Source organism: Anomaloglossus baeobatrachus, chromosome 6 (genome assembly GCF_048569485.1).
Source record: "Anomaloglossus baeobatrachus isolate aAnoBae1 chromosome 6, aAnoBae1.hap1, whole genome shotgun sequence".
NCBI lineage: Eukaryota > Metazoa > Chordata > Amphibia > Anura > Aromobatidae > Anomaloglossus > Anomaloglossus baeobatrachus.
The window spans coordinates 510,996,172-511,021,065 of NC_134358.1; the positions used below are offsets into that span (position 1 = coordinate 510,996,172).

At 44.2% G+C, this 24,894-nt stretch overlaps 1 protein-coding gene across 1 annotated transcript in view; it reads right to left on the minus strand.

Annotated features, from left to right (window-relative positions):
- ADARB2 (adenosine deaminase RNA specific B2 (inactive)) overlaps nt 1-24,894 on the minus strand; it is a 998,136-nt gene that overhangs the window by 386,361 nt on the left and 586,881 nt on the right. Inside the window, exon 4 of the mRNA XM_075315471.1 lies at nt 14,070-14,156. Within this exon, the coding sequence (XP_075171586.1) occupies nt 14,070-14,156 (87 nt within the window). The remainder of the gene's footprint in view (nt 1-14,069; nt 14,157-24,894) is intronic.

A 24,894-nucleotide genomic window follows, 5' to 3' on the forward strand; every position in this document is an offset into this window, starting at 1 on the left:
TGCTCCGTGCAACAGCGCATAGAGCAGACCCAGTATATCAGATGTGGCACTTATGATAACCCACAATTATAATATGCCCATAAACAATAATCCACAATAACAATACATAGATTAAATACACGTCGTGCTACACAGCCAGCACAGAGTCACATATATAGCTTAATTACAGGTTATTATAGCTCACTGCTAACATGTCAGGGCATCCATGTGATCCAATCAAATAATGAAAAAGTAATACATAGGATCCTATACCCAGTGTGATGATCCACTGAGGGGGCAACGAGTGCAAAAATACACCAAGAAGAACAGAAATATACATGTGCCAGGAAAAAAGAAAGGAGGTGGAGGACTGGGATAAATGCTCTGTGCAGTAAAGTGTGACGCCCTGGGCAAGCCAGGGGTCACAGGTCATCACACCACCACACCCTACACCCCAGTTAGGAACACCAAGGCTACCAAAATCCTTGTTGCCTTCCTCCAGGGGCTGATGTTTACACCAGGGGGTGGGCCAGGCGGTCGGCTCCGCCCACCGAGGAGTTCACAGCCCTGGAGGCGGGAAGGAACCAGGCAGATGAGTCTAGGGAGGGGAGTGAAGTGGAAGTGAAGTAGTAGTGGAGCAAAGGAGAAAAGCTGAAGTGACAAAAAAAGTGAGAGTAGGAAAGCCTGAAGTTGGTCCGGCTGTGTGCCCGGACAGTGACAGCAAGGTCAGCAGATGGCGGTGATAGTCTGGAGGGGGACTGCTCGGAGGTTGATGGAAGGACCGCGGACGGGTAGTGGCCCGGCGGTCTGGAGCAGTATACAAAGAACAGTCAGCACCAGGGCAGGGGCCTCTCGGACCCCGGCAAGGCTAGGAGTCGCCGTAAATTTGCCAAATCCGTCAGTTAAGGGGACGTCTGCCTCCAAACAACCAAGTCCCGATTGAAGGCAACAGTCCAACCATTGAGGAGAGACACCGCCACCGCCAGGGCACCAGTTTCTCAGGGCCAGCGCCTGCGGGCAAAGTAGGGCTCCTCCGGCCCATATCCAAGCCGGGGAGCGGGTTACCGGTGGGAAACCATCGCAACCATTGTCAACTTAAGTCATCAGGCCTTGTCCACAGGCAATTTACTTCATGCAGCATTTGCTTGGACCTGTCCCGCCCACAGCCATGACTCAGTCATGGGTACGGGATTGAAATAGACCAGGTGAGTGCTGCTGAGAGCAGTTCTACTATTCATATGTGAGGCCGTATGGCACATTTTATAAAAATATTTTAGTGTAGGACTGCCTCAAATGAGATTTGCCGTGACGTGGCGAGGCAGCTCAAGAAATTGCAAATTTTTGCCAAAAATCTCAAAAATTTTTATAATAAGTACAGTTTGGAATGTTTAGTGCTGAAGTGCACATTTAGTGCTGGCTTTTTGTTTTTTCTTCATTGAATTGGTCGGTGGTTGACCTCCACCTTGCTATGCACCCCAATTTGGGATGTATTCCATCTGTCTAGATTTTGGCGGTTGGTGACTGTTCACATTAAGTCATCAGGCCTTGTCCATAGGCAATTTACTTCATGCAGCATTTGCTTGGACCTGTCCCGCCCACAGCCATGACTCAGTCATGGGTACGGGATTGAAATAGACCAGGTGAGTGCTGCTGAGAGCAGTTCTACTATTCATATGTGAGGCCGTATGGCACATTTTATAAAAATATTTTACTGTAGGACTGCCTCAAATGAGATTTGCCGTGACGTGGCGAGGCAGCTCAAGAAATTGCAAATTTTTGCCAAAAATCTCAAAATTTTTTATAATAAGTACAGTTTGGAATGTTTAGTGCTGAAGTGCACATTTAGTGCTGGCTTTTTGGTTTTTCTTCATTGAATTGGTCGGTGGTTGACCTCCACCTTGCTATGCACCCCAATTTGGGAGGTATTCCATCTGTCTAGATTTTGGCGGTTGGTGACTGTTCACATTAAGTCATCAGGCCTTGTCCACAGGCAATTTACTTCATGCAGCATTTGCTTGGACCTGTCCCGCCCACAGCCATGACTCAGTCATGGGTACGGGATTGAAATAGACCAGGTGAGTGCTGCTGAGAGCAGTTCTACTATTCATATGTGAGGCCGTATGGCACATTTTATAAAAATATTTTAGTGTAGGACTGCCTCAAATGAGATTTGCCGTGACGTGGCGAGGCAGCTCAAGAAATTGCAAATTTTTGCCAAAAATCTCAAAAAATTTTATAATAAGTACAGTTTGGAATGTTTAGTGCTGAAGTGCACATTTAGTGCTGGCTTTTTGTTTTTTCTTCATTGAATTGGTCGGTGGTTGACCTCCACCTTGCTATGCACCCCAATTTGGGATGTATTCCATCTGTCTAGATTTTGGCGGTTGGTGACTGTTCACATTAAGTCATCAGGCCTTGTCCACAGGCAATTTACTTCATGCAGCATTTGCTTGGACCTGTCCCGCCCACAGCCATGACTCAGTCATGGGTACGGGATTGAAATAGACCAGGTGAGTGCTGCTGAGAGCAGTTCTACTATTCATATGTGAGGCCGTATGGCACATTTTATAAAAATATTTTAGTGTAGGACTGCCTCAAATGAGATTTGCCGTGACGTGGCGAGGCAGCTCAAGAAATTGCAAATTGTTGCCAAAAATCTCAAAATTTTTTTATAATAAGTACAGTTTGGAATGTTTAGTGCTGAAGTGCACATTTAGTGCTGGCTTTTTGTTTTTTCATCATTGTCAACTTAGGTGCAGGACAGAGGGACCGTCACCGTCACCTACTGGGGAAAGCAAGTGCAGCCGTCCGTGGGAACCGTCTTTCCAGCCGTGTGTTTTACCGAGAACTGTGTCATCATCTCAGGCTGAGTGAGTACCACAGTGCCGCAAGGCACAGCGCTGCCCCCGCGTCCCTGCGCCCACCAGGCCCTGCATCTCCCAACCTATCACTGGGCCCCGGGATCACCAACCCCTACCCACGGAGGGGCAACACAACAACTGGCTGCTCCATACCATCCTTCCCGGGATCCCCATACAGAGCAGCGGTGGTGCCAACAAATCACCACAACCGTGGGTGGTGTCACGGACAATAAACAATCCCCACACCCAAAAACCCCCTTTCACTCACGGGCGAGGAGCGCCGCTTGAGTCCCCGGGATCCGGCCCATCGCTCGAGCCACCGAGCCGCGGCAGCAGCAGGCCGCAGTGTCCGCCGGACCCGAGCAGAGGGAGAGCGCGGCGTCCCCTCCTCCGCCCGCGACAAAAGCATAAAGCAGGCCTGATGAACCAAAGGTACTGAAAAAGAGTATTAGAATAAAAGGGAAACGGTCAGCAAGCCATCAGTAAACGCTCTGTGCAGTGCTCTGCAACAGAGCATGAAGCAGAGCCAATATACCAGATGTGGCACTGCAGAGGGGTATCAGAGTAGAAGGGAAGCCGCACGCTTATGGCTGCCATACATTGGGCTTCCCTCCAACTCTTATACCCCTCTGCAGTGCCACATCTGGTATATTGGCTCTGCTTCATGCTCTGCTGCACATCGCAGCACAGAGCATTTACATATGGCTTGCTGATGGTTTCCCTTTTAGTACAGAGATATTACACACAGAGATGACGCAGCACAGGGAAGTTTCTGTAGTATTACAGGCAGACATTTGTACATTATTATACTTACCTGCTCCTGTGCTGTGAGAGACGATGTCAGTGGCTTCTGCCTCTACTTCTACTCTACTTCCTATGGGTCCTCCTGGCTGTGTTAAGTTCCTCTGTTTTTCCTTTCTGGTCCTTCTGCTCTCTCTTCTCCTTGTTTGCTTAGCTCTCTCTTTACTCTGCTTCTTCTGCTCTGTTGTCTCTCCTTGTCAGGTCTGTGCTTATTCTGCTCTGTTGTCTCTCCTTGTCAGGTCTGTGCTTATTCTGCTCTGTTGTATTCTTGCCAGGTCTGTGCTCTTTCTCCTGCACTGTTTAGCTTTTATTTTCATTTTCCCCGTGGCTGTGCTGAACAAGCTCCACCCCCTCTCCTGATTGGCTGTTCTCCTCCTGGCAGCTCTCACAGCTTTCTGTCTGGTAGAAGTCGCTGCCTGGCCACTCCCCCCTCTACAGCAGGGGCCGCGCTGTGCAGTGTGGGTGAGTCTGCTCCTCTGTGTTAGTGCCTGCAGCTATTCACACAGTGCGGGGCCCCCCCTCCCCTTAATCAGCTGCTTGGTGATGGCCGGGGGCAGCCCGCCCATGCTGGGAATGATGGAAAGTAAAAGTGCACACGCCGCGGGCAGCCGCTCCGGGCCCCTTTAGGTCACAGGCCCCGTAGCAGCCACTTGGTTTGCCTCTATTGACGGTACACCACTGGGTGCGTAGCTAGCTGTGCAGTTCTGGTCAAGGGATGGTTATTTAAGTAAAGGTGTATGACTCATGTTTGAAAGAAGAGGGAAAGATAACGGATGAAAGAGAGAGGTTAATTATTTTAATTAGGTAGGTAGTGACAGCTGAGCTGAGGGATTGGAGGCGATATAAGGGAATAGGGTCACTGGTGAAGGTAGTAGGGCGAGAAGAAGCAAGGAGCCAGGTAACTTTTTCTTTTGTGACAGGCTGGAAGATACAAAGTGAGCTTGAGATACATGAGGGAAGGAGATCCAGGCGCTGAGGAGAATGTGCAAAAATGTCCTGACGGATGTGATTGATTTTTTGTCAAAAATTATTGGTCAGATCATCAGCGTTGAGGTTTGGAGACCGTTGCCTGTATTTTAAGACTCAGGAGGGAGTGGGAAGTTTCAAAGAGTCGTTTTGGATTGTTGGCAAGTGATACGACGAGGGTGGTAAAGTAGATTTATTGGCCAGATGGAGAGCAGAATTACAAGTTTTGACCATGAACTTACAGAGGAAGAAACCTTCTGCTGAAAGTTATTTTCTCCACAGACACTCTCTTCACCTTGAGCACTGGTGGAGAAAGCGTGTTGCAGTATGTGCCAGGGTTGCCGCTGTCTGTGTCTGGTCTTTCCACATATATCAGGTGCTGCTTCATCCAAGGCTCTCTGCAATGTATTACTATAATGTGACCATGCTGAATCACGACAAGAGAGAGCAGAGATGGGGACTAAAGAGGACTATATATTGTTCATAAGCTGCTGAGTATTCATGGCCCGAAGATTTCTGTATGTGTGATGAGTGTGGGTGTCCTGAGTGTGGAGATAGTTCCTAACAGAAGGAATGAAGGTTGTGGTCAGAGAGCGTGAGGGAGGAATGATTAAAGTTATGCACTGAGCAAAGACAGGAGAAGAGAAGACCAGGTCCAGTATATTCCCATATTCAGGAGTAGGAGAGTTGGCAAACTGTAAAAGGCCGAAAGAGCATGCTAGGGAAAGAATATAGGCAGCAGATTCGGAGAGTGGATCATCAATGGGGAAATTCTGGAAGTCCTCCATGATGAGACTCGGGATGCCATAGGATAGAAAATGTGGGAGCCAGGTGGCCAAATGATCCAAGAACCGACGAGAGGTGCCTGAAGGGTGATACACAATCACCAATTGTAGAGAGAAGGGTTTGAAGAGTTCAATGGTGTGGACTTCAATGGAAGGAAACATATGTGAGGGGACTGGGAGGATAGCTTGTAAAACACATTGAAAGAAGCAGACCAACATCTCCATGTTGTCTGTTCTCAGATGTTGGGGTATGAGAATTGTATCCCACCTATGAGTAATAAAAATATATATACATACAGGAGAAAAACGGGTATATGCCGCGCTTAAAAACCACTGAGGCAGAACTGATATAAAAATTTATTTTTCCCTGAAGAAGGAGACGGTCCTGGTCTCTGAAACGCGTTGGAATGCTGTAATAAAAAAGAAATTTTTATATCAGTTCTGCCTCAGTGGTTTTTAAGCGCGGCATATACCCGTTTTTCTCCTGTATGTATATATATTTTTATCACGCATTCACGGGGCCGCTGCTTGAACCACGCGGACACTCACATGCGCTTTAAGGAGTTGTGACTGGCACAACCCCATCAGGTGAGTGTACCTATTTCTTTCTAATCACCCCTGTTATATCGGGTAAGACCCTATTGCGCCTTTGTCTCCCCACATCTAGTAAGACCTATGAGTAATATCAGAAGTGCTTCAGAACTGTAGATGGGTGAGGGAAGGAGGGAGGGTCTGATATGGAGGGAGAATACAGAATTTGTAAAGGAAGCAGAAGCTAAAATATATATGAAACAAAAGGATATGAAAAATAAGTAGTGTAGTACAACTAGACAAGAAGCATGTTTGTTCAAATATCTGGCTATCTGGCATAGCTAACCTGTCTCCTGCCCTGTCTACATGCCATTGTTAAATTGGCAAGACACTTCAAAAATATTGTTCTTAGGAATATACGGTTTATGTGCTCTCACCAAGCTAGATCTGAATATTTCAGAAGTGTTGAATGGTTAAGCATTTATAGCAAGAGACCACAGCAGGCATAGCTATGCAAGATACACAAACACCAATACTGGGCAGGAAAAGACTAGAAAGCATCAAGCGAAAGTAAACTTTGAACGTTTAGAAACAAAACACAGTCAGTGAATAGCAAACTGGGAATCTTGTGAAATCAAGAGAGATGTTCACACTTACAGACGTAACATATGCAGATCAGTTCAATCCTCCAAAGCCATCTACAAGTGTATATAGGTCACAAAAAGGAGACTAAAATGATACTTTAATATCTGTGAGCCAATGGCTTTTTCGATGAGAAATCCATGTTTTTCTTAATATTTATATAGGTAGGACACAGATTTCCCTGAGCTAATTTGAAATTAAAAAGGGCATTATCAGTGTGAGACATGTAATGACTGACAGTCTACTCTCATGATCTACATGTTTCCCTCTGGTACCTTCCCCCTCATATAAAATAAGCCCTGGAGGCAGATTTTCAGGGAGATTTACGTCTATCTCACAGATGTTAACAGCTATTTTACATATTACTAAAAATATGGATTTATCTGGATATCATGATAACATTTTTTTCAGCTTCCTATGACCTACATGCTCATATAGATGGCTTACTAGGGCTGATTCTACTGACAAATTCCCTTTAATCTTCTTGGAGAAAAAACTGAATCTTTATCGACAGCTTCCTGGGTGCTGGTCTATTGTGTATCTACATTTACACAGAAGACTATTGTCTATTATAGGAAAAGTGTCTTTAGTAAATGACTTCTCATATAGTTTTTATATATTTCATGTATTTTTTTAATATTTTCCATGTCATTATTTAGAAAAAAAAATATCTGAAATCTTTCATTCTGCCCACACAACCTGAAACCGCTTCATATGTCATGTTCTGTAGAGATCACATTTTAGTAGTCATCTCATCATAACCAGAGACAGATTGCAGTGAATGTTGACACCTACATATATAGATAATGCAAGGTCCACCTTTAAAAACAAGTGATGGTCACACAACAGAATATGAAAAGCTATCAGTATCTGTTTTAAAGTAATAAATTAAATAGATGTGTCATTCAATCGCTACTACCATGTCGGAGTCTGTCCACACTATTGAACCAACAAACAATCATGCGCTGCGTGGATCGACATCCGCAGTATGCTACTATCATCACTTCAGAATCTCACAAGCAATCTGTCTTCTATTGAGGAGCTCTGTTCTGCCGGGCGTCGGCTATTATTTCACCACTGCTATGGCCACTTTAGGAGTTAATGCCTCCTGGAGCAGTGGGTGGCTTCTCAGAGAACCAGGTTGCTAATCACCACCTTCAGCTGGTCTCCTCCTATTTAAAGGAACTGGTGAGTTTCCTGAGTTATCGCTGAAGATGACATCTGCTTGGCTGTTGGCCTGCATCTGTGGCAATCTTCCTTTTGGCGTTCAGCGACTTGTTGTCTGCACTGTATGAAAGTTCTCTGGTGTGACTTTCTCCTTACCCTTTGGTTTATCTCTGCTGGTCTCTTTTTGTCTCCCCCTCTGTGTATATTTGCTGTGTGCATGAGTTTCTGTATTTACCCCATTGTCTTTCTCTTGTGGGAAGTTTATTACTTTGTGTCCAGGACTCCCTGCATGGGGGGTGTTTGGGTATTAGGCCAGGGCCAGATAGAAGACAGGGTCAGGTTGGGGGCCTGGACCTCCCTACCTTTAAGGATACCTCCGGGTAGAGGGTGAGCACAGGGGCCCCATAGAGCCAGTATAGGTCTCTCTGTGTCCCTTAGTCACCCGCGACAAGAGGTCATATATTTCCTTTAAAGGTGTTTTTAGAATATATTTTAATGACAGAGAAAAATTGGTTAATTTAAAAATAAAAAAATGCATGGCGGCTATGGGTGTAGTTATTTAAAGGTGCCAACAAGCCATTCAGCCTTGGCTAGACCCTTTAGACAGAGGGCTAGGGCTATAAAGAGATGGAATAACTAAGTTCAGTATCGGTACAGTTTATTAATCTAATAATGTGCAGTTGCAACGAGTCTTATTATACCGAAAAGGAGACTGTATACTAAATCCTTCCCGTGATGAACACTTTTTTGACATTGCCAGCATGTATACAATGCAAAATACAAATAAATGACTATACTCAAAGATTCTCCTTGTAAGAAAATGACATAATCCCTGACAAATAAACCCTTTTCTCCTGTACACTTTGTGCTAAAAGCATGGCACCAGGTGGTCTAATGGTGGACTGTTAGGGACAATAAATGGCAAGTATATTAGAGAGCTGCATTGTATAACCTCTTATTCTTACACTTAATACTATCGACTATAGTCAAAGATGCTCTTCTTAACACAGTAAGCTCTCTTCAGCCTCAGAAATGATGTTACACTGACAGACATGATTTGGGAAGCAATTCCAGGAATAGAATACAGTGAATAAAGGATGTTTCAGCTGTAGAGACAATAAAGCTGCTCGACTTTTGTCATAAAGTATCTGCCTGAGGCAGTATCGGAAGTAAGAGTTAAGCATGTTACAGGAGGTGAGGACTGCACCCTACAGATTAGGATGTATTTCAGATTGCACTAGTAGCTTTAATTGTGGCCATTAAATACCCAAGCAAATCTAGATGGGGGGAGGTGGAGGGGTGGGAGAATATGGATGTCCTCCGCACAAAAAAAAATAATAAAAAAATATATTTCTTAAATTTTCTCTTAATACTCAAATTAAAAATGGTGAGGGTATAGAAAATAAAGTAAATTATAAGTAATGTTAGTGGTAATAGAGAAGTAAGTAATTAATGTCAATATTCTGATCTATATAAGCAAAGGTCACATGAGCAATCCATGAAAAAAAAACTATATCTACCACTTTTTACTTTTTTTTAGAAGTACTCAAATTAAAAATGGTGAGGGTATAGAAAATAAAGTCACTTGCCGGAGGTGATTATAAGTCTAAAGGGGGCTTTACACGCTACGACATCGCTAATACGAACTCGTTGGCGTCACGGAATTGGTGACGCACATCCGGCCGCATTAGCGATGCCGTTGCGTGTGATACCGATGAGCGATTTTGCATCATTGCAAAAACGTGCAAAATCGCTCATCGGTGATATGGGGGTCCATTCTCAAAAATCGTTACTGCAGCAGTAACGAGGTTGTTCCTCTTTCCTTCGGCAGCACACATCGCTCCGTGTGACACTGCAGGAACGAGGAAGCTCTCCTTACCTGCCTCCCGGCCGCTATGTGGAAGGAAGGAGGTGGGCGGGATGTTCGTCCCACTCATCTCCGCCCCTCCGCTTCTATTGGGCGGCCGCTCAGTGACGTCAATGTGACGCCGCACGGACCGCCCCCTTAGAAAGGAGGCGGTTCGCCGGTCACAGCGATGTCGCCGGGCAGGTAAGTAGTGTGACAGGTCTGGGCGATGTTGTGCGGCACGGCTAGCAATTTGCCCGTGTCACACAACAGATGGGGGCAGGTACCCACACTAGCGATATCGGGACCGATATCGCAGTGTGTAAAGCGGCCTTTAGCCATGGTAATGGTGGTAGTTAGGTAATTAATATTAATATTCTGATATATATATATATAAAACCAAAGCACACATGAGCAATCCATGAAAAAAACTATATCTACCGCTTTTTACTCTTTTTTACAAGTACTCAAATTAAAAATGGTGAGGATATAGAAAATAAAGTCACTTACCGGAAGTGATTATAAGTCTAAAGGGTGCTTTACACGCTGCGACATCGCTAGCGATTGCTAGCGATGTCACGAGCGATAGCACCCGCCCCCGTCGTTCGTGCGATATGTGGTGATCACTGCCGTAGCGAACAATATCGCTACGGCAGCATCACACGCACATACCTGTTCAGCGACGTCGCTGTTGCTGCCGAACAATCTCTCCTTCAAGGGGGAGGTGCGTTCAGCGTCACAGCGATGTCACAGCGGCGTCACAAAACGGCCGCCCAATAGAAGAGGAGGGGAGGAGATGAGCGGCTGGAACATGCTGCCCACCTCCTTCCTTCCTCCTTTCCAATCGACGCAGGTAGGATGATGTTCGTCGTTCCTGCGGTGTCACACACAGCGATGTGTGGTGCCGCAGGAACGACGAACAACCTGCGGCATGAAACACCAACGACATTATGATTTGGAGCGACGTGTCAACGATCAACGATTTTTGCCATTTTTGTGATCGTTGATCGTCGCTCCTAGCTGTCACACGCTGCGATGTCGCTTACGACGCTGGATGTGCGTCACAAACACCGTGACCCCGACGATATATCGTTAGTGATGTCGCAGCGTGTAAAGAACCCTTAAGTCATGGTAATGGTAGTAGTTAAGCAAGTTATATTACTATTCTGAGATATATATATATATATATATATATATATATATATAAAAAGCAAAGGTCACATGACCAATCCATGAAAAACAACCTACAGCTTTTTACTCTTTTTTTTTTTACAAGTATTCAAATTAGAAATGATGAGGGTACAGAAAATAAAGTCATTTACTGGGGGTGATTATAAGTTATGGTAGTGATAGAAGATAAGTAAGTAATGTTACTATTCTGATCTATATAAGCAAAATTCACATGAGCAATTTATGAAAAAAAACTATATCTACCGCTTTTTACTTTTTTTTACAAGTACACAAATTCAAAATGGTGAGGGTATAGAAAATAAAGTCACTTACCGGAGGTGATTATAAGTCATGGTAGTGATAGTGAATAAGTCAGTAATGTTAATATTCTGATCTATATAAGCAAAGGTCACATGAGCAATCCATGAAAAAACTATATCTACCGCTTTTTCCTTTTTTTTTTTTTTAGAGTACACAAATTAAAAATGTTGAGGATATAGAAAATAAATAGGTGAATATAAATCTAAGTCATGGTAGTGATAGTAGATAAGTAATTAATGTTAAAATTCTGATATATAAGCCAAGGTCACATGAGCAATCCATGAAAAAAAACTATATCTACAGCTTTTTAGTTTTGTTTTTTTTTACAAGTTTTATCGCTATATAGATCTACCTTTCACTCCATAAGCTTAAGTCTGGCATTTTATGTAAATCCAAGAGTCATTTGATTCCAAATACCACAAGTGAGAAACGTAAATGTCAGCATTTGATTTTACCTTTAAACATATATTATCTGCAACATGTGAATTTGGCTCACGATTGATTCTTGGATCTACTATCTCCAGTACTTAAAATAGTTCATTGTAGTGCCATATCTGCAATATATTACTGCGTAGTTAAAAGAAACTTAAAGGGGGTCTTTCATCGCTCTGTTATCCCAACAGGGTCCATCATTACGGGGACCTGTGCTGTACTCTGAAACATTGCAGTTTTAAAATATTAGCTTAAAGTTTTCTTGTTAAGTTTCACTTCATATATAAGGCTCCTGCTAAAACCAAACAAGTCAACAAGTCATGAGGGAGGAGCCAGAAGGGAGCCGCCCACTGGACACTTCACCCCGTGAATGAATTCTTCTTCCAATGTCAGGCTATATTTTAGGCAAAACATAACTCTCTGCAATAAGACACAAGAGGTCATGCTACCTGTGGTTCAAGACCATAAAACTAGAGGTTTTGTTTAAAGGGAACCTGTCAGGTGCAATATGCAGCCAGAACCACAAGCAATTATGGGTGCATATTGGTATTCCCTAGCTAAATGTCCCTGTATCTAGTAGCATAGATAAAGAGATCTTTAGTAAAAGTATTTCTAAAGATCCTTTATGAGATGCTAATAAGCGCAGGGACTCATGTGCACTGGCGTTAGTTTCTGTGCCCCACAGGGGCGTGCTAACATGCTATTCAATGCCCACTGCCCAGCGTCATCATCGGCAGTGACACACGTAGCTATGTCTGTTGCACCGCCTCAGAACGCCGGGCATAAAGTCTGTGCGCATGATCAGAAGTCCCTGGAACGTCCGCTCATGTGCACTACACCAGTTTGAAACCGGAAAACGTACACCCGATCATGCGCCCTGAGCCGAAATCCAGCATTGGACGCGATGGCAGCAGAGGTGAGCGCCACCATGCCTCTGATGCTGCGCATTCATTAGTATCTTAGCATGCCCACAGAGGCGTGCTTAAATGCTAAGGAGGCTGTCTAGCCAAAGGAACTAACCCCCTTGTGACTAGTCCCCTCGCTCATTAGCATATAATAAAAGATCTTTAGAAATACTTTTTCTAAAGATCTCTTTATCTATGCTACTATAGGCTGGGACATTTAGGCAGATATTAGAAATATGCTCGTGGTTCTGGGTGCATATTGCACCTGACAGGTTCCCTTTAAAGAGCAATTCCTATCACAGTCAGGTTGATAGGTAGACATAAAAAGATAGGTTTTTGTCAACACTTCTGAGACTCCCTGGCGTGCAGCTAATTTAGATGGAAGTAATCGATCCATGACTGAAACAGGTTTTTTATCCTATCGAAACCTGAAAGCAAAAAGCTTAAAAATTGCATAAAATTGATGTAAGAAGTACCTAGCAAAATTATATAACTTTTCATTGCACAAAAAAGAAAAATTATTTGTGGAAACCAGAATATTAAAATACTGGGCGGCACGGTGGCTCAGTGGTTAGCACTGCAGCCTTGTAGCTCTGGGGTCCTCGGTTCAAATCCCACCAAGGACAACATCTGCAAGGAGTTTGTATGTTCTCCCCGTGTCTGTGTGGGTTTCCTCCAGGTCCTCCGGTTTCCTCCCACACTCCAAAGACATATACAGATAGGGACTCTAGATTGTGAGCCCCAATGGGGACAGTGCTGCCAATGTATGTAAAGCGCTGTGGAATTAATAGCGCTATATAAATGAATAAAAGTATTATTAATTATTACTTAAAAGAAAAAAGGCATCCATAATTACCAACACAGGTCAAAAAACAATTGCACTAACAGGATGCAGCAGACTCCATGGATAAATGTGGGGGCAACAAATGTAAAAATACTAATTAAACAACTACTCATAGCTGTGAGAGAATACAATCCATTTTGTTCTTATAGAAACCATCTTGTCTTATGACTGAATGATGTCAGAGTTCAGCTAACACTAATGGGTGGGGAAGTTTCATATTTTTAATATTTTTACACACACTCCTGCAGCCCTTATTGGTGCACAGTTCTGAGGAGTTACTTCTTTGTTTGGGATACTATATAAACTGGTCACATGATGTAATAAAGCAGAAACTTTCAGTACACCCCAAAGCATGTGGGCAGCATTGATTTCCCAAGCGCTTGTAAAACAAATCTTATTAATTTGGAGTTCCAATGGCAGAGAACGAGTGTATTTTGCTCACACAGCCTATCAATTCATAGAGGGGGTCGTTGCCTAGTATTAGAATTGCTCCTAAGTAAGGCTTATCAAACAGATGTACTGCACAGAATATCCTTTAAACTGGATCTGCCATCAGATTGAATGCTACAAACCACATAATAAAATAGATATTTTTAAGCAGATGAAGCTGATGTACTTACTTAGAAAAATCATGTCAGCATGACCTTACAATCCTATTATTACATAGAACGTTTTTAGAGCAAAAGCTGGACTTATTTTAATGTATGGTGAGAAAACTTTCAAGGAGGGTTATACAGATATTCTGACTTGGAGAAGAAATAAACCAAGAGAAACTCCATCTTAAAAAAGCAATCGATACACTAGATATAAGGTACCTACTTAAACTATCTTCATCATCCATGCTGCTTGCCCCAGGATTGAGAAACTTGAAAGGTACGATGAAGGTCGACAGCATGCTAATTTTTTCTGCAAAAAAAATAAAGAACTTTCCTTAGAATATTTAAAACATTTTTAAAAGGTTATTAAACACATAATAAAAGTTATAGATGTTGTCCAATATTTGGACAACCACTTTTCATTCCCCATGTTTGTCCCTTGTTAAAATACAAAAGCTTATACTCACTGCAGGTGTTGGCGCCATTTTGGTGGTGTCGGCACTCATTCTCCTGTCCTGGGGCTCACGTGATGATTTTACGCCATGTGAACCCTCCATTCAATCAGCGCCGGCTTCCCTCTCCCCACCTTTGGACGAATTGAGTGTCAAGAGGAAGTCAGGACTGCAGCTGACACTCACTTCCTAATGATATTTCAAAGGTCCAAAGACGGAAACAGTAAAACTGGCACTGATTGAGCTCATGGCTCAAATTACGTAACGTCACGAGAGCGAGTGCTGACACTATGGGAATGGCGCCATCAACAGAGGTGAGTATGCAATCCTTGTTATTTCAACAAGGGCAAACATGGTGAATGCGAAGAGATTGTCCAAGTAGTAGACAGTCCCCTTCAACAAGTAAACCTTCAAAATAACAGTCTAATACGTCTAATTTATATTTTGTTTGTTTACTAATTATTCACATGGAAGAACATTGGTTGCCATCACTGTAATATCTGAGAAGCATAGAATTTGTAGGTTCTTCAGCACTACTACCTCTGTCTGTCAAGAGGTAGTAGTGCTGACCTGCATTAAGTCCATTAAAGTCAAGATTCCCAAGATAGCTTCCAAAATGTAGCTTTTATTTTCTCAAGCATATAAGTCATGATAGACAATGTTTCAACCTCAATAAGTCCTTTTTAGAATCCATTTTAGATGATATCTGGTACCTTGGAGACTTCTTGAAATCTTGACTGGACCATAGGTATAAATGTTAGATACATGGTCAAAACATTGTCCAGAAAATAGAAAACACTCCGGCACTACCTTAGCATAGTAATTCCTGTGGGCTGAGAAGCCTGTGGCATTTAAACAAGGAAAGAGTAGTGTTCACTTGTAGAAACCAATGAGCGTGATCCAACAAAAAAAAAAAACTGGACTAAAAAAATGTAAAAAGGGCACTCATAATCCTTAAAAAACAAGAATTTATTTACTAGCGTTGTAAAAGTCCAGGCAAGGCAGAAGAAATAGAGAGACACAGGGCAAATGAACTACAGCCGTGTCACGTGTCTAGAACGCATCTACTGGTCCACCACTAGACCAGTAGAAGAGGGCGAGACAAGCGAAACAGCTGTAGTCTGTTCACCCTGCGTCTCTCTATTTCTCCTGCCTTGCCTGGACTTTTAAAATGTTAGTAAATAAAGTCTTGTTTTTTAAGGATTGTGAGTGCCTTTTTAAATTTTTTTCCTCCAGTTCTTTGGTTGGTACATGGTCAAAACATTTTCCCTCAAAACTTCTGGATTGTCCTATATACTCCTGATTAGAGATGAGTGAATTGATTTAATATAAATCAAATTTCTGTTTGATTTTGAGCAAATCTGTAAAATTTGAAATTCGGCAGGATTGCTCGCCCTTTCTTCTGATACCTCCCAAGCATCTCTACTTTCCTTATTTGATTTTCTATGAATGAAAAATAGGACGTATGAACTGAACCTTCTGGTTTAAAGGCCACTTTACACACAGCGAAATCGCTAGCGATGTCGCTGGTGAAAGCACTCGCCCCCGTCGGTTGTGCGTCATAGGCAAATCGCTGCCCGTGGCGCACAACATTGCTAGGACCCGTCCCACTATACTTACCTGCCTAGTGATGTCGCTGTGGCCGGCAAACCGCCTCCTTTCTAAGGGGGAGGTTCGTTCGGCGTCACAACGACATCACTAAGCGGCCGCCCAATAGAAGCGGAGGGGCGGAGATGAGCGGCCGGAATATCCCGCCCACCTCCTTCCTTCCTCATTGCCGGCGGCCACAGGTACGATGTTGTTCCCCGTTCCTGCAGTGTCACACATAGCAATGTGTGCTGCCGTAGGAACAACGAACAACCTGCGTCCTGCAACAGCAACGATATTTGGGATTAGAACGACGTGTCAACGATGAATGATAAGGTAATTTTGATCGTTAACCGTCGTTCCTGCGTTTCACACGCAACTACGTTGCTAACGAGGCCGGATGTGCGTCACGAATTCCGTGACCCCAACTACATATCGTTAGCGATGTCGTTGCGTGTAAAGCCCCCTTTAGGATAAAAGACCCAAAATCTCTTGGTTCTCAAAGTGATAAGTGCTTCTTCAAAGCACAAGAGCATCATAGCTAAGGTTACTAGTTAAGATGACCATGTCTAGGGAGTTTCATTTACTTTTACTGTACTTTATCAATACCCTATAGTGTAAAAATGTAAGAAAGAAAAATAATATTTTAATTTTTAATTGGGACTTCAAAGTGGAGAGGGAGAAGGGGTTAAACCCGCGCAATCCGCCAGTAATCCAGAAGGAGATGTTGATAAACTAAACAATCTTTTATTCCATGGGTCTACGCGTTTCAAGGTCTAAGACCTCTTCTTCAGGACCAGTAAATCAAACTACTTTACTGGTCCTGAAGAAGAGGTCTTAGACCTTGAAACGCGTAGACCCATGGAATAAAAGATTGTTTAATTTATCAACATCTCCTTCTGGATTACTGGCGGATTGCGCGGGTTTAACCCCCTCTCCCTCTCCACTTTGAAGTCTGAAACACGTGGGGCCGCAGCAGCTGCCATTATCTCATGCTATCTGTGGTGGTTGTGACCTCTCACAACCTCAATCGGTGAGTGCATTTACCATTTGCTAACCGTGTGTTTAATCTGGTAAAACCCTATCAGCGCTTCTCTTTTCTAGCTTATCTAATTTCTAATTGGGGAGAGGGGAAGAAAGTAACTAATATATCACTGCTGAATATGTTTGCTACATTTAAATAGTAGATATACAGTATCAAAATTATTAATATTAATTAGTGAAGACATTTCGCTGTAGAGAGAGAATCTGTTTTCTCCATCAGCATAATTTATAATATTCATTTACAGAATATCTTCAAAGCTTTTTATTAAGACATTAGTTGAAAAGAAGGCACAAAGGAAAGACATTTGAATGATACTGGCTGCTGGAAACTGCTGTCCAAAGCACTTAATGAAGCAGAAAGCTGAAGAAGAAGAGGAACTGCATGCTACCGCTACGAGGGGAGATAAATTTAGGACATTCCATTTATATCACGGATTGGGTAAGGTCAAGGAATGACTAATGGGACTTCATGATGGTAACATTGTCACACACAGAGCTGAATTAAGCTCTAGACACTGCTAATTTTGTTAGCTGTATGATGTTGACTGAGTCAGGCGAAACATTCGTTACTCAGTGCTTTCTGGCAAATAATCCACGGTAAAATATAAATTTTATTCATTAACATTCACATTCGTCATAAAGATACCATGTGCAAAAATTGCTAATTTTCCGAAAAAGGTTTACACCCTTTGAAGATATTTTTTTAAACCATCTTTGGTAATCCAAACATGATCAAAATCGTGGACTTGGTGTGAACACGAATCACCTTTCAAGTTTTCGATTCACCAAATGTGTTTCCAATGGGTATTAGGGAAGGACAAGGGATGACCGCAGGGTAAATGTGGCTATTGTCGGGGGGTGAATTCTTCATTTGTTTAAAAAGATGATACCATAACAAATAAGTATCTTATACTAAAATTTATGAGTGTTTTAACAAATTGACCTTCAATGACATTTAATTAATTGAAAAACATTTTGAATTCAAATATTTACTAAATCCAAAATATAAGTTGAGTGAATATATATATACTAGATGGTGGCCGTATTCTAGCGCATCGAGTATTCTAGAATATGTATGTAATTTATGTAGCCCGCACCACTCCCTCAGCAACACCCACATCCAATCCGGAGGCAGCTGAGCAGAGAGGTGGGCGGGACATGCCGAGTAGGAAATAGGAAGCAGCCGTATCTCCCAGCATGCAGGGCCAGCGAGGGGAGGGAGAAAGTACTACAGAGTATGAAAAGAGAAGAAAGTGCAAGGTGAGTACATTCAGGTTTTTTAACTGTGTGCTGGAGGCTGCTGCTGGGATGTATATAGAGGCTTTGGCTTGTGGGGTGTATATATGTGACGCCCTGGGCAAGCCAGGGGTCACAGGTCATTGCACCACCACACCCTACACCCCAGTTAGGAACACCAAAGCTACCAAAATCCTTGTTGCCTTCCTCCAGGAGCTGATGTTCACACCAGGGGGTGGGCCAGGCGGTTGGCTCCGCCCACCGAGGAGTTCACAGCTCTGGAGGCGGGAAAAACCAGGCAGATAGAGCTTGGAGTCAGCTCAGGGAAAACCAGGCAGATAAGCTAGGGCAGGGAAAGTGAAAGGAAGCAAAGTGAAGTGGCAAAGGAGGACGGAAAAGTGACAGTTGTAAAGCCTGAAGTGGTCCGGGTGTGTGCCCCGGGCCGAGAGACAGCAAGGTCAGCAGACGGCGGTGATAGTCCGCAGGGGTGACTGCTCGGGAGTTCCTGGAAGGACCGCGGACGGGTGGTGACCCGGCGGTCTGGAGCAGTGGACAAAGGACAGTCAGCACCAGGGCAGGGGCCTCTCGGACCCCGGCAAGGCTAGGAGTCGCCAGAAGTTGCCAAATCCGTCAGTGAAGGGGACGTAGATCCCCCAACAACCAAGTCCCGATTGAAGGCAACAGCCCAACTATTAAAGCAGAGACACCGCCACCGCCAGGGCACCAGTTACTGAGGGCCAGCGCCTGCGGGCAAAGAGTAGAGCTCCTCCGGTCCAGCTTGAAGCCGGGGAGCGGGTTACCGGTGGGAACCCATCGAAACCATCAACAACGTTAGGTGCAGGAAAAGGGACATCACCGTCACCTACTGGGGAAGCAAGTGCAGCCGTCTGTGGGAACCGTATTCCCAGCCGTGTGGTTTACCGAGAACTGTGTCATCGTCTCAGGCTGAGTGAGTACCACAGTGCCGCAAGGCACAGCGCTGCCCCCGCGTCCCTACGCCCACCAGGCCCTGCATCTCACACCTAGTCACCGGGCCCCGGGATCACCAACCCCTACCCACGGAGGGGCAACACAACAACTTGCTGCTCCACGCCATCACTCCCGGGATCCCCATACCGAGCAGCGGTGGTGTCAACAAATCACCACAACCGTGGGTGGCGTCACGGACAATAGACTATATCCCAAAACCCAATCCCCTTTCACTCACGGGCGAGGAGCGCCGCTCGAGAACCCCCGGGATCCGGCCCACAGCTCGAGCCACCACTGAGCAGCAGCAGCAGCCGGACCCGAGCAGAGGGGTGAGCGCAGTGCTGACACCCTCCTCCCCGCCCGCGACATATAAAGGCTGCTGGGGTGTATATAGAGTATGCTGTGGTGTATATAGAGGCTTTTGTGTGCGGCAGTGTCTGTATGCGATGAATCAGGGAAGTGTGGTTCAAATCTCGCGCCAATTCGCAGCTGGACTGCGCCTGTCACTGATTGGTCGCGGGCGGCTGGCGCGACCAATCAGCGACGCGGGATTTCCGTTACAGACAGACAGAATTAGACAATTATATATAAATAGATATAAAACAGTGGTATAGTTATATATTCTATAAAAGGGATAAGCTACCAAGTGCATTTTTAAAATCTTTGAGTTCGTTTATACTGGCATATGGCATCCGATGAAAGAGAATTGGATGGATCAGGCTAATGACACTCGGCTAAGACTCTGCTGTGAGAGTGATCCGAGTGTCAGTCACTGTAATCATATTCTCTCATATGCGAGAATAGGATCACAGGTGCAGAGAAGATGGAGAGATTAACTTCTCCGTAGTCTCCATTGCCTCTCTCTGTGTATATCAGATTGCACATGTCAATAGTGCAGTCCGATGTTTCACAAGCACTTATAGACTGGAATGGGTGCACATAAGCTGATACATGCTACCAATTGCCGCATGCTGTATTTATTTTCTCATGCCAAATCGACAAGAGAAAAAAATGGTCATCGGCACTGCCCGATAATATAACATTGGAGTGTATAACTCGGATGAGTGCTAGCCGATGGCTTAAGGCCAGCGTGAGGGCACCCTTATTCTCATTAGAAAGGAACTGTGATTTTACTTAGCAAGCATTAATTTACATACACTAATCAGGGACAACCACTCACAGACTACCAATGCATGGAGGGGGTGATTGCTTAATATTAGAATTGCTCACAGATAAGGTTTGTATAGAGCACTGTTCACACATGTGGGTGCACAATATCTGGCTTACAGCCTACTGATGAAGCCCATACTATTAGATTAGGTGGGCTGGCCAGCACTCTAAGTGCACCCGACTGGGACAGACACCCTAGTTTATAAGGCCAACACAGATGTGCTTGGTTGTATCTTGCATTGGCATCAGGAATGCAAACAGCACAAGGTAGCTGGAGAGGGACAATCCCAAGAACTGTCAGTGATCTTGGATGGTGAGGTTGAAATGAATAGTGGCAGTGGCAGGAAGGGATGCGTAGATGAGAAGCAACCTAACAAAAGTAGGGAGGGAGGAAGTCATCCAGAGATAGCAGGTTGGAGCAGACCTTTTCAGGGGGCAAGGGGAATACATTAGAAGACAGAGGCTCTATTAAGACCCTTGGGACCATAGTTTATCTGCAGACACTGTCACTTTCTCCTCTTGCATTCTTGCGTATGCAAGAATTTTTGTTGACTAGTCCATTGGTGGACTTATACAACTGAGGTGTACAGTAGTTCTTCACCTCCTCCTCAGATACAGTATGCTCATGTAAGAAGGAGAAAAAAAGAAGATTGTGATGACACAGAAGATGCTCATGCTAGGACTGCTTAAGACAGTTTTTTATTCCTATCAAATTAGGGGGAAATTAGGGGCCTGGTGGAGCCAAGGAGACATAGACCTAGCTGCATTATCTTTCCATTACTAGTAGCAAACATATTTGGATGGCAGTGGGCCTCTTTATTTTACTATTTCCTACTAAGACTCTGTTGGCAGTACCGGGCTTATTCTTCGAATGGGACAATTTCGCACACTTTTTTTTAAATTTTTCATTTATAAACAGACCCTTACAATACAGAAGCTGGCCAATATAAGATAAATGTGCATAGCATTGAGATCAAACATAGATCACACACAGGAACCTTAAACTGTTCCTCCCAACCAGTGAAACGGGTCTGTACAAATTTTACATTTTCCAATGAAAACTTCCCTAAGAAGGGAAGAGAGCAAAACAAAGAAAATAATCGACTAACATTGGAGGGAAGAGACCTTCCCAGGGAGAAAGGAAGGAAAGCCAATGGACATGTGGAAGGGACAGCTGGAAAGGGTGGGGTGCGACTCCTCCAGGAGCAGAATCATACAAGCCCAAAGCCTATGAATCCGTGAACAGATTAGTCATCCCGAGTATTTAAATTCCAGCCAGGGGAACCAAGTCCTATAGAAGAGCGTGTATCTATCGTAGAACAAGGAGGTCAGATCTTCCTTATGTAGGCGATCATGAACCCTACAGGCCCAACGTGCCAGGGTGGGGGGAGCATCGAACATCCATTTAATTTTTCATGTTTTATTTCACTTTTAGTTTACGTTTTTGTATTCATATAAGAATATTACACTATCATTGCTCATGTGAATTTTAAGAATGTTTAAAAAAATCTGGTTGGAAGCACCAACAAAAGAGCCCCTTCCTCTTGAAATATATGGTATGATTACAATCCACAACAGTCATTATACATTTTATATCAACAAATGATTTATATTTACCCTCCAGAATACAATTTTGCAAGTTCATGATTTCACAAACCATTTATACTGAACATTGACTTAAAGACATAACTCATTTGGATGTCAGCCTTTTATATATTTCATGGTGTAACAACAAGAAAACTAACTCATAACAAGCCGCGTCTTAGATCTTCCATTATTGCTAACCTGATTACCGAGCTTCATTTGTGCATAATATAGCTTGAATGGCACCATTAAGGTAGAATAGCATAAAATAAGGTCCCCTTGGATAAAAACGAATAAAAAATACACAGGAAAAACATTTCAATAGAAAAAAGTAAATAATGACAAGCATAATGGTCCATCTGTATAAGTGTAATCAAAGCATTGCTTGTGTTCTGAATTGCAGGTTATCAAACCATTTACTTAGTTCAGTCTCTCAACAGAAATTCTTGCTGAACAATAAAAAAATATATATTAGATGAAAGTATTCAGAAATGTCCTTTTACTGTAATTGCAAATCAACAAAAAAAAAAGGTCTTCTTAAAGGGTTTATCTAATTATCCCAAAAAAAGGTAAAATTGCCAAATGCTTGTAAAAACAGGCAACTTTGTAATTTGCTTGTGTGCCGCCCCCGTGCTAGCAGCCGGCGCTGCTCGGATCCGGACCTGCTGGGGTAGTGGATCGAGGGTCTCCGGACCCGGGTGTCCTGTGGACACGCCGAATAAATTGGGGGGACGTAGATGTACGGGCGAGGCCGTAGTAAGTTCGTGACGCAACCCACGGTGTGTGGGACACCACCGCTGCTGTTGTAGGGCACCCGGGGAAGATGTTGTGCAGCAAGTTGTTAACCCCTCCGTGGGTAGGGATGGTGGCCCCGGGACCCGGTGTCTCTGTGCAGGGGATAGCAACCGCAGGGAGTGTTTGTGTACTCACAGTCAATAAACCACACAAGTCTCTGGTAAACCAAGGTGATGGTGGCCAGTGCCACAGCCGGTTGCATTCGGGTCCCCCACCCGGCTGGTGGTCTCTATCCTTTTCTCTGCATTGTTTTGTATAAGGTGGACTTCCTAGTGTGAAACTCAGGAGTCCTCTCCCGGCTGGATGTGGCCTAAGGAGCCGTGCCCGCAGACGCTGGCCCGTGGGATCTATGGACCCTAGCGGTGACCTCTTATCCCTATCGGTGGGCTGTTGTCTTCTATGAGGGACTTTGGGTGGGACAGAAACTCTAGTCCTGGCCTCAATCGGTGAATTAACCAGTCCGCTTGTTTCCGGTTCTGGCTTCAGGGTCCGAGTACCCCCCTTTGTGCTACGATTTCCGGGTCGGTTCCCCGTGTTGGTACCGGCGGGCTACAACCCTGTCCCGGTCCACCTCGGTTCTGCCGAGCCATCTTCCCTTCTCCTGCTGACGGAGACCACCATCTGCCTCCTAGCCAGTGGCACCAGGGCTCCTACCCTGGTACCATTCAACTTGAACTTTCCTGCTGGAGCTACACTTAGTTCCAGCCCACACTCCTCTCCAAACTCAACTCTCCATACTTTCTCCTCAACTTAACTGCCTGTTTTTCCCACCCCGGGCTGTCTGGACCCCTAGGTGGGCGTGTCCCAACTGCCTGGTCATGCCCACTAGTGTGTCTATCTTTCCCTAAGGGGGGGTGACTAGGGTTTCTGGTTGGCTGTGTGTTTCCTAGTGAGGGAAGGTGTTATGCGGGGGCCTATTTGTGACTACCTGGTTCTGCCAGGGCGTCACACTTGTTATTAAAAATACCCTGTTGTCAAGAAGAGACAGAGTTTAAATATTATTTTACTGCTCATTGTCTAGGCTGAAGAGGACCTTTCACCACATTTTCATGTTAAACTGGACACAAGATTTAATAGGCATGACTGGCAGAGCAGAATAAAACTTTTTAGTTTTTTAGAGATATTAGCAATCAAAGTAGTTGGCACCTAAACAGTTAAGTCCAAGTGGGCATTACCAGAGAGATTTCACTGGGGGCGTGTACTTCTTCCTATTTCTGATGCTGACCAATCAAGAACAGACAGCAACACACTGGGGAAAAAAAGAACACACCCCATAAGGCCCTGTGCCCACGGACAAAAGATCGTGCACATTTTTCTGCAACAAAATCTGCAGTATCTGCCAGAAAATCGCACTAAAACTTTTTTGTGTTTTTGATGCAGATTTTGATGCAGAATTTGGTGCTCATTTTGGTGCGGATTATAAAAATTGGATTTGGTGGAAAAATATGCACCAAAAACGCAGTAAAACCACCCTGTGGGAACAGACGTGTGGATTTGTTGCGGATTTTTGACCTCACATTCACTTGCATTGGCAAAATCTGCAGGTAAATCCGCAGGAATAATTGACATGCTGAAGATTTTTCCACAGTGGAAAAAAATGCAGCATGGGCACAAGACATAAAAAATCCCATAGAAATGGCTTGGGACTCACAGTACTGCGGATTTTGGAGAAATCCATGAAAAAATCGTGGCAAATTCGGCGCAAGATCCGCAGCGTGGGCACAGGGCCTAATAGCTAAGACCAGACTCTGTTGAGACATAATGACACAGTCTGTTCTCCTCACTGCAGAGTGATGACATGTGCTGGAGCACAGCAGACCCGAGTGTGAATAACTAACAGTTTTTAGCTCTCATCTCTGGCACTCAGTGAGGGAAGACGAACAGAACTGAGAGTCTCATTACAAACAATTCTAGTAGCTCTTCTGTCAAATTCAAATTAAATTGATCTTTATTGACAAGATTAAATGCACATTAGCATTGCCAAAGCAAGTTTAATTTTGCCAACTCTACTATACTGCCCCTCCCACCAACGGAAACCCTGTGTCTAGGGAGAGGGAAGATGGTGACTACTGACCAATCCTACTGCTGGTCCCTAGGTCCCTCACCACCCTAGATAGGTTCCACACCTATGCGCCAAGCCAGATATCTGACCCTAGGTATCCCTAGTGTTGGGCCCTAAATAGGGAACGGGCGGGATGAGCTCTTCATCAA